Source organism: Ricinus communis, unplaced genomic scaffold, assembly GCF_019578655.1.
Source record: "Ricinus communis isolate WT05 ecotype wild-type unplaced genomic scaffold, ASM1957865v1 Ctg44, whole genome shotgun sequence".
NCBI classification, from domain to species: Eukaryota; Viridiplantae; Streptophyta; class Magnoliopsida; order Malpighiales; family Euphorbiaceae; genus Ricinus; species Ricinus communis.
In genome coordinates this window covers 9,194-28,153 of record NW_025963477.1, presented here as the reverse complement: position 1 = coordinate 28,153, position 18,960 = coordinate 9,194, and the positions used below count along the sequence as shown (strand labels likewise).

Genomic DNA, 18,960 nt, shown 5'->3' with positions numbered 1-18,960 from the left:
TTTTGCTCCACTTTGGCTTGGATAGCATTGAAGTCGGAAGGAAGCAAGTCTCGCTTCTTCTTCGCCTTTCCTCTTGGTGATCACTAGCTCCAAGCTCGCTTTGGACAATCATATGCCCGTTAGAGGTCCGTCGCGTATGAAGGCAAGCTTTTAGGGAAGAACTACCGCCTTCCTTCTTCCACTTGCCCTTGTCTTTATATGAAGCCTTACCATCCTTGGTGGAAGATTTTCCCCATCTCCACCACCTTGTCACCTCCTTCGTATTTCTTTACTTTTGGCTTAAACGAGTCCTTCCTCTTGACTCTATCAAGGACTCAAGATCAGCATCGCGTGGCAAGGTCCCCGCACACCTCGCCTTTCTAGCTCCAATCGAGCCCACCGAGATAACCCATCAGTGAAGGCATGAAAGCTTCCTTTTCCCCCAAATCGGGAATCTCCAACATCAATTCGGAGAACTCCTTCACATATTCCCGAATATGACCATCTCATGTTGGAGACGTCAAGCTTTGACCGCCTCCTTCGGCATTGTCGGGATAAATTGCTTCCAAGCTCCGAACAAAATCTTCCCAAGTATTAATGGTGCAGAGGCCCTTTTCACATCCTCGCACCTCCGTCTCCACCGGACGGTAGCAATATCACACAAGTAAAGAGATACGGACTTTACCTTAGTGGTGTCGTCCACGATGCCCATCGCCTCAAAGTATCCCTCCAAGTTCCACAGGAAGTTGCCGATCTCCCTCGCATTCCTCGCCCCACCGTAGGCTTTTGGTTTGAGCATCGACCTTGCCGCCGCCGCATTGTGCTGCGCCCCCACTCTTTTCGCCAACGCGGTCTTGCACAAATTGAGCTCCACCGAGCTTATCGACCTTCTCTAGGCATTGGACAAGCAACTTCGAGAGCCTCATTGTCCTCGATAAATTGTCGCGAGAACATTCAAGGCACCTCGCATCTCCTCGCGAAGCTCTGTCGTCCCTCGGACTCTAGCCTCGACGCGTGGGTCCATGTCTTCGATTTATCCCCAAGTCGAACATGGTAGTCTCCACCTTGACTAGCCTTTCCTCCATCGCGCCAATCACGTCATGGGACTTATCCCTCCGTACTTTTCCGCTATCCTTTCCTCCTTCCTTGGAGTAGGAGGGCGGTAGGCGGATTGCTCACCAACCTTGGCCATTATCTCGCAAGAATTCTCCCAAAGAATTTATCCGCTATACTTCCAACGTGGCGTGATACTAACTGCCTGTCTCCGAACTTGGCTTTGTCTCGAACTCGCTCGATACCAGAACCATCACGTTTGTTTTATCTCCAAAACTTTGCCTAGCTGCTTGATTTCTCCGAAATTCAAGATAGCTAGTCAGCTACCCTATGATTGCCAAACCCGTGAATGATAGCAAATCGCTAGCGAGTAAATTCACGAAAGTGGCACAAAGAAAACGCAAGAATTGTGGAAGTGTATACTTGTATTGATTAATTCACACTAAAGCTACTTACAGTGAGCACACTTTCTCTCTACAGCTCTCTTTCATATCACACACACCTTACAAATGGTACAAGGAAGGGGTATTTATAGCGTTTTCCCACATCGCCAACATGGCGTGTTCTGGCCGTGTTGGGAACAGTCTGGGGTAATTGGCGTGTTACCTCATGGCCGTGTTGCAAGCTTAGGTCCTTCGCATTTGTATTTAACCAACACGGGCGTGTCCGGTATGGGCGTGTGTCAACAGGCGGTGTTGTTCAACACGGCGTGTTGTGACCTTCCTGCTAGGCTGCCGTGACAATAGGGATTGTTACTATTAGTCGCTCTGCCTCCACTTTTAGGATGTCTTTAAAAATAGTACTTAATAGAGGAGCAGACATGACGTTCGAAGCCGTGAGGACAAGGAGTAAAACCACTTATTATGCATCAATTCTTACACAAGAATTATTCCAAACAAGTTAAATTAGTCGATTTAATAATATAATTTTTGATTTAATTTAACAGATATTTAAATTTTTCTAATATTTAGTTTAATCTGATACACACGAAAATTTTATTTTTTGATAAAATTTAAATAGTTTTATATAATATATGTTGATGTATTAAATTAAAACACATGTCAAAAATATTAAAATATCATAAAAATAAATTTAAATATTTATTAAATTATATCCAAAATTAAAATATTAAACTGATTAAAGAAAGTCTAAAAATATAAATATGTATTTATCCATAAGCATTGTCGGTCTTATTATCCCTTCAAAGATAAAGTCTTGAGCTGACTGTTCCCTGAACGACGTGAAGAAGTTAATTTTAGGAGTATTTGACTGCTTACAAGAATTGGAAATCATGGCATAGTTCACCACCACATCCGGTCTAGCCAAGAATTTCCCAGACCCTGCATATGAACTGAATATGTATTGTCTTGGAGTAAGGAGATTGGAGCAATAAATAGAAAATGGGGCGATGCTGCTGTTATTTCTATGAATTTATTGAAACCCACAAGGAAGTAAGTTTGGTGACATATATATAAAGTTGCAATTGTTAATATATCCAGTGTTTGCTGCTAGTTCACACTGTTAACTCTCAAATTTATTTCAAGGAATGCAATGACATGATTCCCAAAAGGATAAAATCATAAATTCAATGAAGAAGGACACCTGTATATGAAAATTTATATATATATCTATCATATTTATACATACATCTTTTCAATTTTCTCATGGCGCAATCGCTCGCAATTCATGTCCTTCCTTCCGCTGTTACTTGTACTTCTCCATTATTCTTCTTGCTTCTTCTAAAGGGTCTTCAGAGGAAGTTGTGCTTCCAGTTCCACCACCCTTTGGCCTTTGATCTTTGTTCAAGGCGATGAAGACAAAATATACAAATCCCATGGTGGCCTGTGCATCACCCATAATGTATTATAAATACCATAATGAATAGAAATGTCTTAACTTTCACACCTGGAAAATAACCCAGATTTATATAAATGGTTGATTGAAATTTGAACTCCAATTGGTTACACCATTTAGACTTTCAGGCCATCATGTGAAAGATGTAAAATACATGGGCAATAGCAGGCTGTTGACAAATTGAACTATTTTGCAATTCGTATAAAAAAAAAAAACAGAAAACGTACCAGAGCAAAAATGCTGTAGATAACACAGACTTCAGTACAAAGAGTGAAACAGACAGTGCAACAATTGTTACTGAAATCCTTGCAATTGGTCTTGGTACAGAGTCCTAGAACAGAATGAAATAATAATAAAAATAAAAGATAAACATTAAACATTAGATTAAACTACAACCTGTCATAGTCGTAATGAGAAAAGAAGACAAATTGAAACTTACAGGGACCAGTCTAGTTCCTGCATCAATACCATCCTTCCCAACCTTCCATGCTGTTTGAACAACTATTTTGCAGAACACAAAAGGCCATTAGTAACAGGTAACACACAGCTTTTTGCAGTTTCTTTTAATTAAGGACACATTAGAATAACCTCAAACACAATAGTCAGCCATCAAAATTAGGAATAACGAATTTCTAAACAGCACGACCTGCTACTAGTTAGTGAGGGAATTTGAGCTATTGAAGGCCCTGTTCGGGATCAGTCATGCCCATGAACTGAACATGTACTAGCATGATTTAATTTCTTTCAAATGCTTTAGAAGTGCCTTTTATTTTTCTCTTTAAGTTGAAAGAGTTGAATTCCGGCAAAATATAATTAAATTGAGAGTGAGTTCTTACATTTTAGGCTTTCCAATGTATCTAACTATATAACAAATTGAATAAAACTTTGAGTTTAATCCATAGTTTAACTCCAAACACTAATCAATCCCTATCCTTAAACTCAAAAAGAAAATAAATCTTATCAGAAAGTTAATATCTTTGCCAATCTATAACTAGCCAATACCCAAATAAACATCTAAATCATCAATAGCAGCCCAAAGAAACACAAACAAATAAAGTAAATCTAAACTCAATATTAATGCACAAAACAAAACAAAACCCTAACAAAAAAGTTTAAGAACAAAAAGAAAGCCAAAAGTTGAGCAAGTGAAAGACCTTTCAAGAAATTAGATTGCACAGCAAAGATAACTGGAAACGACCTAGAATTGCGGGATATGGGCTTCACAAGTTTCAATTTAGGAACCAAAGTCAGCTTCTTTGATTTTAAAAAGGAAGCTGATGGAAGAAACTTAGGATTTGAAAGGAGAATTAGGGTTTTCCTTTTGTGAGAGTGGCATAAAGTTGAAGCTGAACTCAAGCTATCAACAATGCCTAAAGAAGCCATTAAAATAATAATAATAACAGCAATAATTTTGAGAAAATTCAAAAAGCTGTTAATTTAAAATTGGAACTTTGTTATGGCTACCATGACCAAACCTAAGTCCTGAGGAAGGAAGAAAAGCAAATCGCAAAAAAAAGAGTGATGATTAGCGCCAAAACAGAGAAGCCAACAGATTTTTCTTCCAGCCTCACAATTGCCTCGGAATGGGACCACATGTGCGGCTAGGCCTAATAAGAACTTAGTCTATCTATGGAATTGCTTGGGCTGAGCCCAAAACTTAATAAAGGACCAGATAAGTCCATGGGCCGTACTTTGAAAATAAAACTGATTCCCATCCAAATACCAAATGCAATAAAACAACATTATCCTATTTAGGCCTGGCCATGGGCCTCTTCTAATAAAATCGGACCAATCAAATCTAAACTGAAGCAATCAAATTTGGACTAGAATTCAAAGTTGAAACCCGAAACATTGGTTCTGGTTCCGGTAGTTTCGACCCAACCTAAAAATAAAATTTTAATTAATTTTTATATTATTAATCAGTCAGAATCGATCGGTTCACGAACTGTGGCCAGATCTAATTTTAAATATTTTAAAATTAGAAAATTACATATATAAATATAAAAATAAAATATTATTTTATTAATTTAATTCTTAAATAATGTCGTGGGTATTTTATATTTCTTTTGCTTAAGAACTTATTATGGGAGTGAATTAATCAATATGTACATAAAAATATCATATGAAAAAAGAAAAAGCAAGATCATCCAAATTTGTTATGAAACATTGAAAATGATTTTAAGTTACAAAATTATTAAATATTTTTATTTCCAATGCAAATGCTCTGATTAATGAAAGCTTCACCTTATAATAATAATAATAATAATAATAATGAAAATAAAATGAAAACAAAGTATAAATAAATAAAATCATAATAGAAACATAAGTTGAGAACTGTTTATATTCCAATTTGCAGGCAACAGCTGACGAAAATATTGATGACATATACTAAAGGCTGCCATGCCATTCATATTTTTAATATAAATATTATCCATGTTTTCTGCATAAATTAAAATAAAAAGGTTAATGTCTGATTTTGTTGGATAATAGTCTTATATTTTGTTGGAAAGAAAAGAAATTTCATATGGGTATTGAGAAAGCAAAACGTATAGATTCCAGGAGGGGAATTCCAAGGTCCATGGCCTGAGCCTCGGGCTCTTTTGTACCATTTGTTTACTGTTTATTTACTTTATGTCCATGTTGGTTCAATTATATGCCAAACCCATACTTACTTTTCATTTATGCCTTATTTTATTTACCTGAATAAACTTTTGATTTAATGCATTATTTTCTTTTTTTTGTGTATGTGATCAAGTGGTACCTCGAGTTAACTTATTTGCACTGGGTCAATTTTTCTTTTTCTAATAAAGATTAAAAATTTACTCGAACAGAATATTTATTTTTTAAAAGAAAAAGTCATAGATTTGAATTCGAAAGGATGAAACAAATGTACAAGAAATCAGAATGATTAATCTAGTCCAGGCCCAGCTATACAATATTAATACACCTAGGTAAATTCAACAGCACATGGCTTGGTCAGGAGGTGTTTAAGCCAAATTGAAAGGCTCCACAAGGTCGGAGACAAGAAACAAAAGTTACTGTAGCAGTTTTGAACTTAAATTCATGATAAAAAAATAAAAAAAGACTTTTACTGGGAAACCCAAAGTCATTTTACATTGGAATATGAATAGCAATTTCAGAGTAATGTATCCTCAGGAGTGAATAGTTTTATTATATATATGAATGTCATAAATGTGATGATTAGTGCAATGTGCTTGGTAATCAGGATTAAGTAAATGTGCTTGGTAATCAGAGTTGAATTGTCTTTACTTTAAAGAGAGGGAATATGACAGTACTTGCCTTGCCTTGTTACTTGAGTTGCTTTTTTACCATTTAATACAATTCTGGCCATTTCTACTTGTTTCATACTATTGGAAAATCCAAGTGAGGGATGAGTTTGATCATTGACAGTATTAATATTTTGGGTGTTAAAGAAATAGTCTTTAGGCACAGTAAGAGGCATATTAGAGATATTCCTGAATATAATATGGCTCTCCTATATTTATAGCTCTTTCTGCATGTTGGACAAATGGTAATTGGAACGATGGAAATGGAAATGGTGAAATGAAATGATAAACAGAATTTTCCTAGAAACAAAGAGGACACAAAGTTAGTTATGGGAGCGTTATTTCTTTGTTCCTTTGAAAAAGAGTGGCTCCTAATTCCAAAAACTAAAAACAATCAATAACACTGGCCAAATTTGAGGAAAACAATGCAGAACACATGCTGGTGTATCAGCCAATCCAATACTCTATTTCAAAGTAAATGAAAGAAACACCTAAAGGATTATAGCAGTAGGCAATAGCAGAACCCCAGAGGCAAGAGTGGTGGTGGAGTGGTTGAAAGATCTTATATTTTTTGTTTAATTTTCTTTGTTCTTGCTTGTCAGCAAAGAAAGTAGTACTAAATAGCATCAATAGAGTAATTGAAAATATTAGCTGTTTTGTGTTAAGTTCAAGATAAGAATCAATTTAGATAGAGACCCAATGCAAAACAAGAGAGGTTTGGGATTTGATGCAAAATTTGCCAATGCCGATGTCGAGGCAACTTCACCACCACCCACCACCGCCACCTCCACCACCATCATCTCTTTCTCCTTATTCTTACACTTCTGTCATCTTTCACACCAAATAATGAAGTCGATGTACTGCTTTCTTGGCTACACAGCTCTTCTTCTTCCCCACCCTCTTCCGCTTTCTCTAACTGGAATCATCATCTGACTCGAACCCCTGTAAATGGTCTCATATTACTTGTTCTTCTAGTAACTTTGTTATTGAAATCGATTTTCAATCTGTTGATATTGCCCTTCCTTCCCTTCCAATCTTTCCTCTCTTATCTACCTTGAAAACTCATTCTTTCTGGTGTTAATCTCACTGGAACGATCCCTCCTGATATTGGGGACTGCACTAAACTTACACTGCTTGATGTTAGCTCTAATAGTCTAGTGGGTACATTCCTCCAAGTATTGGAAATCTAAAAATCTCAAGACTTGATTTTGAACTCTAACCAGATTACTGGAGAATACCAGTTGAGATTGGCAATTGCACCAATCTCAAGAATCTTATCATATACGATAATTATTTGAGTGGGAAGCCCCGATTGAATTAGGCAGATTATCGGATTTGGAGGTTGTAAGAGCAGGAGGAACAAGAACATTGAAGGAAAGATTCTGATGAGCTTGGAGATTGTAAGAATTTGCAAGTGCTGGGATTAGCTGATACTAAAATTTCTGGTTCGATACCTGCATCACTTGGGAACCTAAACAATCTTCAGACACTATCTGTTTACACTACAATGCTGTCTGTGTGATCCCGCCGCAGTTAGGCAACTGCTCAGAGCTTGTCGACTTATTTCTCTACGAAAATGATCTTTCAGTTCACTGCCGCCAGAGTTGGGAAAACTTCAGAAACTGGAGAAAATGTTGCTATGGCAGAATTTTGATGGGACCATTCCTGAAGAAATTGGCAACTGTAAAGCTTGAAGATTATTGACTCTCTTTGAATCTTTCTCTGGGATTATACCTCCGTCATTTGGAAATCTCTCAACTCTTGAAGAGCTTATGCTTAGTAACAATAATATCTCTGGTTCAATTCCACCTGTCCTTTCAAATGCTACAAACCTGTTGCAGTTGCAGCTTGATACTAACCAGATTTCAGGTTCAACCCAGCAGAGCTTGGTAAGTTGACACAGCTAACAGTCTTCTTTGCCTGGCAGAATAAACTTGAAGGAAGTATTCCTGCACAGTTAGCTGGTTGCAGGAGCCTTGAAGCTTTAGATTTGTCACTGGTGTACACTGGTAGCTTACCACCTGGCCTATTTCAGCTTCAGAATCTAACAAAGCTTCTCTTAATATCTAATGACATTTCTGGTTCAATTCCTCACGAGATTGGTAATTGCAGCCTCTTTGTTCGGCTCAGGCTCATAAATAACAAAATTAGTGGAAATATTCTCTAAAGAAATCGGATTCCTCAAAGACCTTAGTTTCCTTGACTTGTCCGATAATCATCTTAGCGGCATGGTGCCAGTAAATTGGCAACTGCAACGAGCTGCAGATGCTGAACCTAAGTAACAATACCCTTCAAGGTACTTTGCCTAGCTCTTTATCTTCTCTGACAAGGCTTGAGGTGTTGGATCTTTCTCTGAATCGATTTGTAGGTGAAATACCATTTGATTTTGGTAAACTTATCTCACTAAATAGACTCATTCTAAGTAAAAACTCTCTCTCTGGAGCAATTCCTTCCTCTCTTGGCCATTGTTCAAGTCTACAGCTGCTTGATCTTAGCAGCAATGAACTTTCAGGCATCATTCCAGTAGAAATGTTTGATATTGAAGGTCTTGACATTGCTTTGAATTTGAGTTGGAATGCACTATCTGGGATGATTCCACTGCAGATCTCTGCTCTGAACAAGTTATCCATACTTGACCTTTCACATAACAAGCTTGGAGGAGACTTACTTGCACTTGCTGAGCTCGAAAATATTGTTTCGCTGAACATCTCCTACAATAATTTCACTGGCTATCTTCCAGACAGCAAGCTCTTTCGACAGTTAGCAGCAGAATTGGCAGGAAATCAGGGATTGTGTTCTAGGGGACGTGAGTCATGTTTCTTAAGCAATGGCACAATGACGAGCAAGTCAAATAATAACTTCAGCGATCAAGAGATTAACTTTGCCATTGCATCGCTTGTCACCTTAACTATAGCAATGGCAATTTTGGGCTATTGCAGTTTTGAGAGCTCGAAAGTTGACAAGAGATGATTGTGAATCAGAGATGGGGGATTCATGGCCTTGGAAATTCACTCCATTTCAGAAGCTGAACTTTTCAGTAGAACAAGTCCTAAAATGCTTAGTGGAAGCCAATGTGATTGGAAAGGGATGTTCGGAATTGTGTATCGTGCTGAACTAGAAAATGGGGAAGTCATTGCAGTGAAAAGTTGGGCCGGCAGCAATAGCTGCAGGAAATGATTGCCAAAATGACAGAATAGGAGTTGGCGGAGTTCGTGATTCCTTTTCAGCTGAGGTAAAACTCTCGGCTCTATCGTACAAGAACATTGTTAGGTTCTTGGGTTGCTGTTGGAATAGACATACAAGATTGCTTATGTATGACTACATGCCTAATGGAAGTTTAGGCAGTCTTCTTCATGAAAGAAGTGGTGGTTGCTTGGAATGGGAAGTGAGATATAAAATTGTCTTAGAGGCAGCACAAGGTCTTGCTTACTTGCACCATGATTGTGTTCCTCCAATTGTTCATAGGGATATCAAGGCCAATAACATTCTTCTCATTGGCCCTGAATTTGAACTTATATTGCTGATTTTGGACTTGCTAAGCTTGTTGATGATGGAGACTTTGCTCGCTCTTCTGCCACTGTTGCTGGTTCTCTATGGTTACATTGCTCCAGGTAAGTTCCAAGACATTCATATCCTAGCATCTCCTATATTACTAATGCCTGTCTAGCATTGAGGAAAAGACTAATTGAATGTCAGTTCCTTCAACATTATCAAGATAATATTTTGACAACTATTAAATGAACAATGTCAAACAGGAGAACAAATGTAGCAGCTAGTTTACCGATTTACTAATCTAACATCATCTCTTTGTTTGCATGTATGCAGAGTATGGATACATGATGAAGATAACAGAAAAGAGTGATGTGTATAGCTACAGTGTGGTGGTATTGAAGTACTAACAGGAAGCAGCCAATCGATCCAACCATACCAGATGGGCTGCACATTGTAGATTGGATAAGGCAGAAGAGAGGAAGGAATGAAGTTCTTGATCCATGTTTACGGGAACACGGCCAGAATCTGAGATTGCAGAGATGTTGCAGACAATAGGAGTAGCTTTGCTGTGTGTAAATCCATGTCCTGATGATAGGCCTACCATGAAAGATGTCTCAGCAATGCTCAAGGAGATAAGGCAGGAAAGGAAGAGTGCTTGAAAGTTGACATGCTTCTTAATGGGTCTTCAGCAAATAATCCAGCAGTCATGATGCAACATTCATATCCTCAAAGCAATAATTCAAGCTTTTCTGAATCTTCTTTCTTACAATCTTCTTCATCCATGGCCAAGCCGACATTCAAAAATAGGCACCAGAAATTATTTTTTCTTGTCTTGTAGTTTGTTAATTAGATAAATGGATTTTTGGTTCAGAACTATATGGTTGATTTCCTAAAGAGCAAAGAAATCCCATAATATTACTAGCCAGTCATCCTTGCACTACAATGAATCAGAAGGCAAAAGTCCTTGTATGTGTAGATTTGTTTAGGTTAATCAATTAAAACTTCAAATCTTTCAATTCATTATACCTCTTCAATAGTATTTCTTATGATATCATGATAGTGTATAATATTTAACACATAACTAAAGTAGATAAATATTTTCGAATCAAAATGGTCTCATATGCTACTACTTTTGTGTAATAATCCCATCCATACTCTTATACCATTCTAACTTGAGTCTGACCCAAATATAATATCCCTATGTAGCATTATTCAAAATGAAATAATCATTACACTGAAACTTCTCGAGGAAAACCATGCAAGAGCACATGGTGTATCACACTAGTAATCCGCTAGGAATTCTTCACATAAGAAAAGTAAAATGATAATAGGGTAAAGCTCAGAATCCCAAGAAGGGTAATAGTGGTGGGTGGTAGAGAATCCTTTATTGTTTCTCGCTTTGCTTAATCTCTAGTATTATTTATTGCTAGGCTCCAAGGAAAGCCAACTCCAACTCAAATAGCAAAAAGAGTATAGTGGGTTCACTTCAAGATAACAAGAATTAAATAGCAGATACATACAAATTACGTTGCAGAACCAAGAAAGTGAGTAAAATATGGTGATTTTGAGGCAACTGCCTATGTCAATCATATTCCTTCAGCATCAACAGCCATCACCATCTACAAAGGAAAATGTTACTAAACTCTTAAGAGTTGCATCTTGATGCTAATCAGATATTAGGTTTGATTCAACTGAGCTTGGTAAACATTGACACACCTGACAATCTTTCTTGGCCAGGCAAAATAAAATTCAAGGAAATATTCTTGCAGAATTGGCTAGTTGCAGGAGTCTTGAAGCATTAGATTTGTCATATCTTGCTGGTATATTACCTACAGGCTTATTTCAGCTTCAGAAACTGAGAAAGCTTATTCTAAGCAGCAATTCCCTTGTCTGTCAGACTCCATGGAGTCTTGCTAGACTTATTTCACTCACCAAACTCATCCTTAATAAGAACTCTCTTTCTGGAGCAATTCATCCGTCACGGAAATGCTGAAGTCTGCAAACTGTTTGATCTCAGAAATAATGCACTCTCCATAAATATCATGATAGAACTTTTTGATATAATAGACATTGACATCGCTTTGAATTTGAGTTGGCATGCACTATCTGAGGTATATCCCACCTCAAATATCTGCTCTAAACAAGTCATCCATACTTGAGTTGATCTTCACACAATAAAGCTAGAAGGAGACACTGAAAAAACAGTGTTCAGCGACGGCAATCCGTCGCTAGAACATTGGTAGCTTCAGAATTGGCAAGAAACAAAGGATTGTGTTATACGGGTTTAGTTACTCATGCTTATTAAGCAACGCACAACGAACATGAAAAGCAGAAGCAGCAGTGAGCTTAAGAGATCACATAAACTAATGGATATGGTTATTACATTGGTTGTCTGTTGGATTACTATATTAATGGGAATTTTCAGTTAGAAATACAAAGCCTTTGGTTTTACCTGTTACAGGAGCATTTAGCAAGGTTATTGGGCTTATGTTGTGTTATGATTAAATGCCACAGTTCAATATACAATTGGATTTGGACACATTTGCTACAAGGACTGGCTTACACTTACGTAATGTTCAGATTCAACATAAACGACAAAGACCCAGGCCTGACCTTCGCTTTTATCAACAGGAAATTTCATGGTAACATTTTCTTTTAAAAAAAAATATTTTACGACTTTTTTAATTATATTTTTACTGTTTTTATTTATTTTTATATTTTTTTCAATTCTATTAAAAATATTAAAATTATATATAAAAATACGAAGAGGTATCATTGTCAAAACAGTCAAATTAAATAGATTTATATTTATATTTTTTATCTTTGCGTTTAGAATGATATTATATATATTCTTACAACATTTAGTGTGTTTTGATAACAATAAAGAAATGTGTTCCAAAAGTTATATCTTAATATATTAAAAAATATCAAAATGCAGTTAAAAAATATATAACGATAAAATTAAAATAAAATCAAATAATTTATTTAAAGTGCCAAAAATAGTAATTTTTATATTTATAGAAGCTATTTAAATTTTTATGAAGATGAAAGGTGGATAAGAATAAAGGAGAAAGATGATATTGTCATATATTTGTTAAGAAAATAATACTAAAAATATTATGTAAAACTATATAAATAAAAAAATTTAAATTTTAGGCATAAAGATAAAATTCTGCAGCCCATATATGTAGGTAAATACCTTTATCAATCTTAGCAATTTAAATGGAAGAAAAATATACATTTTTCTTTTAAAATGTATACAAACAATGAATAAGAAGAAAAGAAAAAAGTAAATCCATCTATCAATATTGATGAATAATGGGTAAAGAATTGAACACCTTTTAAATTTTCACAAATAAGAAGCTAACTAATCCACTTTTGATCCGAGAAGATTTAAATAATAAAAAAACATTAAGAGTAGATCTTTATTTTCAATATGTTCATAAAGATGTTTATATTTACTAATTTAATGCGAATTGTATAGAAATTTAAATCTTTTATCATTTATAACTATCATAATATTCTTTGAAGGTTATTTGTGGATGATCGTCTACATAATATATTTGACCACCTGGTATCATATCCAATAAGAATAGAAAAGAAAAAAGAAAAAGGGTAAGTATCAGAAGTCACGTTTGGTAGCTGAGAAAAGGTTTATGCTGGTAGCCCATAGTAAAGGGTTGTCTTGTTTGGGTGAGCTAACAAAGGGTTGTCTTTGTTGAAGATAACATTGATATAACTATGATATGCTTACATTACATTAATGTCTTGTAACTGCACATCACAAAACAACAACAAACATTAAAATCTCAGTACCAAAATTCGTAATATGTTCTTCATTGTAAACAACAAATTCAAACAAAAATATGAAACCCAAATGTAGAGACAAAAGCAAACACAGTAGGGAAGGGTCATTATACGACAATTTAATGACACTTCTTTTGGATAATTGGCATTTTCTTTTCTTAGTAATTGTCAAAGAAAATCTTATCAATTAATACAGGACGAACAATTCACCCGTGGATTACAGTTCAATACACCTTCTTAAGTAGAAAGGTTGCATTTAAAAGAAAAACGTAGGCCAATTAATGCTTGTTACGCTTGACTAAATATTCTTCCAAGTGTCGTTAGGCACTTCGAAAAAGAAAGAAAGAAAGTTCAAATCTGTTATGCTAAATTTTAGCATAGTTTCTTTTCTGTCAAAGATAGAAAGTTGTGGGTTCTCACTTGAACATTGTTTCTTTTTCTCAAAAACCTCTAATACAAAAAATATTCATGCCCAATAGTCATTTTGAGAAAATATCTTTCTTTCTTTCAATATTATTTCATAATTTAGTTTATACTTAATTACTGAAAATACACTTATAATCAAATTTAGGATGTAATTTTAAAATTATTAATATTAGCATTAATTTCAAGTTTGGTCTCCGATAAAATCACCAGTTAAATTTATCGATTTGGATAAGATTAATAAAATTCTAAAAGTAATAAAAAATAATTTTATGTGATTAAACAATAATATCTTAGTAATGAGATAAGTTAACAACTCTAATAATGATTCAATTCTCTTTTGTTGTCATTAAACTTCATAATCATTTAGTAAATTTAATTAATAATTTGTAGAAAGACAAAATTAATATTAATATTAAAGTATGGTATTAAAATTGAAAATATTAAAACAATATATTACATTCAAGACATAGGTACAATCAAACCTATAACACCTTTATTTATAGTCTTAACATTATAGTTTTATACAAAACTTTTCAATAAAGTTTGAGAGTCGATTTTATCGCCGATTTATCTTATTATATCAAATAGTAATTTCACTTCTAACATATCTCCTTGATTATCAGAATCAAAGTTTTAAAATTATTGTCTTATTTTATTCATTTTACATTTGTTTTTTATGGGGTTATTATGCAGAGTCTTCCTAAGTAAAGAGCTATTTATGCCTACTTGTAATATTTATATACTTTGAGTGATATTTGGATCACCGAATAATGCTAGTTACAAATTAAGGATGCAAATAAGTCTAGCGCGAGCTACTCATTTGAATTTATTCATTGAAATAAACAAACGAACTTGAACTCTCATTTTTAACTCTTAGTAAAGCGAGTTAAGTTTTTAGTAATGCTTAACTCATTTAACCTCATGAGTTGACTCCGTTAACGAGCTCTGAGCTAGTTTATTTACTAGCTCATGAGTTGGCTCGTGAGTTGGCTTGCTCATAAGCTTACAAGTTGAATTAATTTTATAATAAAAATTTGGTCTAATTACTTAAACTTTGAAATTTAAATATATATTTTATTTTATGTATAATTTATTTAAAATTATAAAACTTAAAATTATATATTTGGTAGGCTTGAGGTTACATAACAAATTATTCTGAGTTTATATACGAACCGAGCTTGAATTTAACTCTCTATATAAAATATTAAATTAATTTATGAGCTAAGCTCGAATTAACTCGTTTATATAAAATATTGAGCAATTACGAGTAGATCTCCAGCTTATTAAAGTCAAGCTCGAGCTCTAAAATAAAATAAATTATCGATTGTACATTGAAAAATTCAGCTGATTTGCACCGTAATTATAAACATAATAATTGAGTTTTAGATTTAATTAGTTGAGTTTAAAATATTTAACATTTAAATAAACTTTAAATATCAACGATTAATAATGCTTCAACATTGCTATATTCTAAAGTTAAAAGTAAAATCAACCACTTGTTTGTCCCATTTACCCATTAGTTTTTCTGTGGACCAAACAAAACATTTTAGAATTCTACTTCCACAATTGCATTTCATTACCATTAACTTTTAATGACAATAACATATGGCCTTACTCATTTTGCGACGGTATGTTTGATAATTTAATTTATTGTTTAAAATTGAAATTTTAATATATTCTTTTAAGTTAATTTAATAACATAATATAGAGTCAATTTAAGTGTTATAATTATGTTGAAAATCACTTAAAATAGTAAATCGTAAAAGTTACTAGTTTCTTAATACTCTTTTTAATATTTATCTTACAATAGCTTTAAATTACCACAAATAAGTCAAAAAATATTTTACATAACCTTTATGTCCTTTATGTGTTTTAATTATTATTAACTTTATGCTTTTGTTTATATCTCTAGAAAAGTTAATGTTATTTTCAATGTTTTGTATAATTGTAATGACTGAAATTTAAAAGTTAATATTATAACGGCGTAGATGTAGTTAAATATTTTAGCAATTTCAATAATTACAGTTGATTTAAAATCGTAATTACAGTTACTAGACAGATTAACTAAAGTCAATATCCAAAACATGCAGTATTTATCATTCTAAAATTTAAAATGCAGCACATAAATAATAAAAATAAACATAAATTTCCAAAGTTCATAGTTGAATCACAAATACCCATCCACTTTAGTGATTTATCGCATATATAAATATATAAATGGCCTAATTAGAAATTACTAATTAAATTATTTATATTATATTTTTAATAATTTTATTTAATTATCTAAAATTTATTTTTAATTAAAAGATATTAAATTATATTTAAAAGATATACAAGTCAATTCAACTTAGATATATAAAACATTTATATATATAATGTAATAGGAGAGCTGTTCATGGCATAACCCTCATCTTTGTAAACTCGAAGCATGGGCGGATCCTCAAGTTAAGACACAGTGGCCTCTTGCCATGGGGTCTTTCTACTCTTTGGATCTTTAAATTTCTTTGAGTTAGCTTTCTTTGGATTACACCGAAGCGGATCGTAGCAACTAGAACATTGCCATTGGATCGAGAGAGAGGAGAAAGTTAGAAAGCCATAAGAGGTATATAAGAAGAGAGGTTTTCTTAGAAACTTGCTTGAGATTTTATTACCAAGGACCTCTCCTTATATAGAATGGAGAGTCGGAACAAACCTACAAAGATAGTGGATATCCCGGCTAATTCTAATAATTCAGAAGTTAGTGGATATCCCTAATTCTAATATCTGACAAGTTAGTGGATATTCCACTAAGGCTAACAAACAAAGTTCCACTAAGGCTAATAAACAAAAGTACACCACAACTATAGCGGCCTCCCACTATCACACGACTACCACTATCACATAATATACTCCACTTCGGGTGGATAATTATTCATAATAAAGACACACAATAATAAAAAGAGTGGTAAGCGATTGCATGTGAAACACAATTATACGAGGAGAGTGGTAGAGCGGGTTGTATGTGATCGGAGGCGTCATCATATGAGTCATCATCCATTGGTGGGAGTCTTGCATGAGAGCTTCTTCTTGTGCCTAGTTAAGGTAGGGTCATCTCAGAGGAGTTGGAAGATCGGAGAAAGCAATGTTCAATGGATTGTCCGGTTGATTGATGTCCATTGAAAGTGCGGACTAATGGTGCGAGACATTAGTGTCCTTAATTCATTTGTATTGCAGGCCGCTTTAGTTCTTGTGATTCTTTGGAGGAGCAAGATGTAAAGGGTTATCAGTGTTCTCCAATAGTGACAAATATTTTGAGTTGCATATGTGTCTTGATAGTGGAGATAAGGCTGTGCAATATGAAAATAGCATGGTATTGAAGCTCGGAATTGTTGTCCGAGAATAAGCATTGCTCATGAATAAGTTTAAGGAGATCTCCATCCATTGATATGGAGTTTTGAACCGGTAAGGAATCTCTGGATAAGACCAAGTTAGCTTCATTGTTGAAGAAGTGTAAGAGATTCATAATAGGCACCTCTATAGCATGATGTGGTGTAGATAGCCACCAGAAACCATAACTCACTTTCATGCTTTGGATGTTCGGGGATAAGTGGTAAATCAAACACCAGGGTAGTTTGGAAAGAAGAAGTTGGGTTGTATTGGGAGTGAGAAGGTTTGTTGAAAAGTTGCGGATAATGGAACATCATGTTAGAACCGTCTGTGACTTGTTTGGTTGTAAGGTTGTTGGGAAGATCGGTGGTGAAGGAGGTTGCGAGGTTGGATGCGGAGGATGAGGAAGCCATAAAGATTATGGGAAGATTTATTGTAGAGGTGAGGAAGAACTATAGGGTGATTAAGGGGTGGAAAGTCGGATAAAATCAGGGATTAGGTTTCTTATCCCTTTTATATCTCAACCTTAAAGTCATACTGCTGAACCATGATTTTAATCGCGATAGTTGGGGCTCGGGGCAAGGTCTTCAGTTGGATTCAAGAATCTTTGGGAAGGAAGAGTTGTCCATTCGAACCGGGAAGTGTCAATCGGAAGAATTCAAACTTTTTATCCGTACTTGACCACCAAAATTCCTTGTAGGTTGTGTGATAATGTTTTGAAGAGGAAAAGCCGACCGATGCATATCCACACAATTGTTCCTTGTCGTGGAGCTTTTCTAGGAGGATGGCCCCAGTGCATAGTCGGATGCATCTGTTTGGAGAATAAGTTCTCGGTGGCGGGATTATGAGGTGGCGGATTGTGGGCGACTCACTTAATTTTGACGGTATTGTTTGTTCCGCCTCCCATGGAGGAGGGTTCTTCTTGAGCATCTTTGAGAGGTGGCACGTGTAACTAGGCAGTGTGGAATGGCCTCTCGAACATAATTCGAGTTCGAGGCTGTTGAATTTGTTTTCGATAAATTCTCTTAGGAAAATTATCAAGTTCCTTTGTCGGTGGGGACCATATGTGTCTTGGCCATTCTTGAAATGCATTAGAAATTCAATTTCTCGTTGGCTAAAACTCTTCTTTTCGGATAGCATAATGCCATATTTTTGGATGATGGCAAGGAAGCGTATAACGAGTTCGTGATCTCTTTGTTTACGAGAATAGAAGGATGTCATCGATGTAGATCGAAAGAAGAGTAAAGGATGGGCCCAATCTCAATCATTGTCTTGGAATTGAGATGGGGCCGTCTTGAGCCAAAAGGCATCACAGTCCAGCGGTATTGGGCATTAGGGATACAAAATGCGGTTTGTATCTCTGCGTAAATTTGAATCTTAGAGTTGCCAAAAGCCGCTTAGGTCAAATTTGGAATAGTACTCGGTCTTTTGGATGTGGACCGAGATTTGAGATTGAGGAGGAAATTTGTTGTCTTGAAGGAAATGGTTTAAGGGTTTGTAGTCTGACAAGCCTCTTCTTTCTCGGATTCTTCGGACCTTTTTCACGTAAAGGGCTTGACAAGCCCATTGTAGTAGTGGGCTCAATTAGTCCTTCGCATGTGATGTCGGGCATTACGATCGGGCAAGGCTAGGAGTGCATGAGACATTCCCATGTGTGGCTTTAGTAGGGTTAATGTCTTCATTAAGTTTGAATGGG

General features: G+C 35.1%; 1 protein-coding gene and 1 pseudogene across 1 annotated transcript; one reads left to right on the top strand and one right to left on the bottom strand.

Moving 5' to 3' along the window:
- Nucleotides 1–2,544: 2,544 nt before the first annotated feature.
- LOC125369016 lies at nt 2,545–4,417 on the bottom strand. The gene is made up of 4 exons (XM_048370384.1): nt 4,041–4,417; nt 3,326–3,387; nt 3,110–3,217; nt 2,545–2,874 (listed from the first exon to the last, which is right to left on the bottom strand). Exons 1-4 carry the CDS (start codon nt 4,267–4,269, stop codon nt 2,737–2,739), a joined length of 537 nt encoding a protein of 178 aa, XP_048226341.1. The 5' UTR covers nt 4,270–4,417; the 3' UTR covers nt 2,545–2,736.
- Nucleotides 4,418–6,872: 2,455 nt separating this feature from the next.
- Nucleotides 6,873–10,503, top strand: LOC125369018 (annotated as a pseudogene).
- The last annotated feature ends 8,457 nt before the right edge of the window (nt 10,504–18,960 follow it).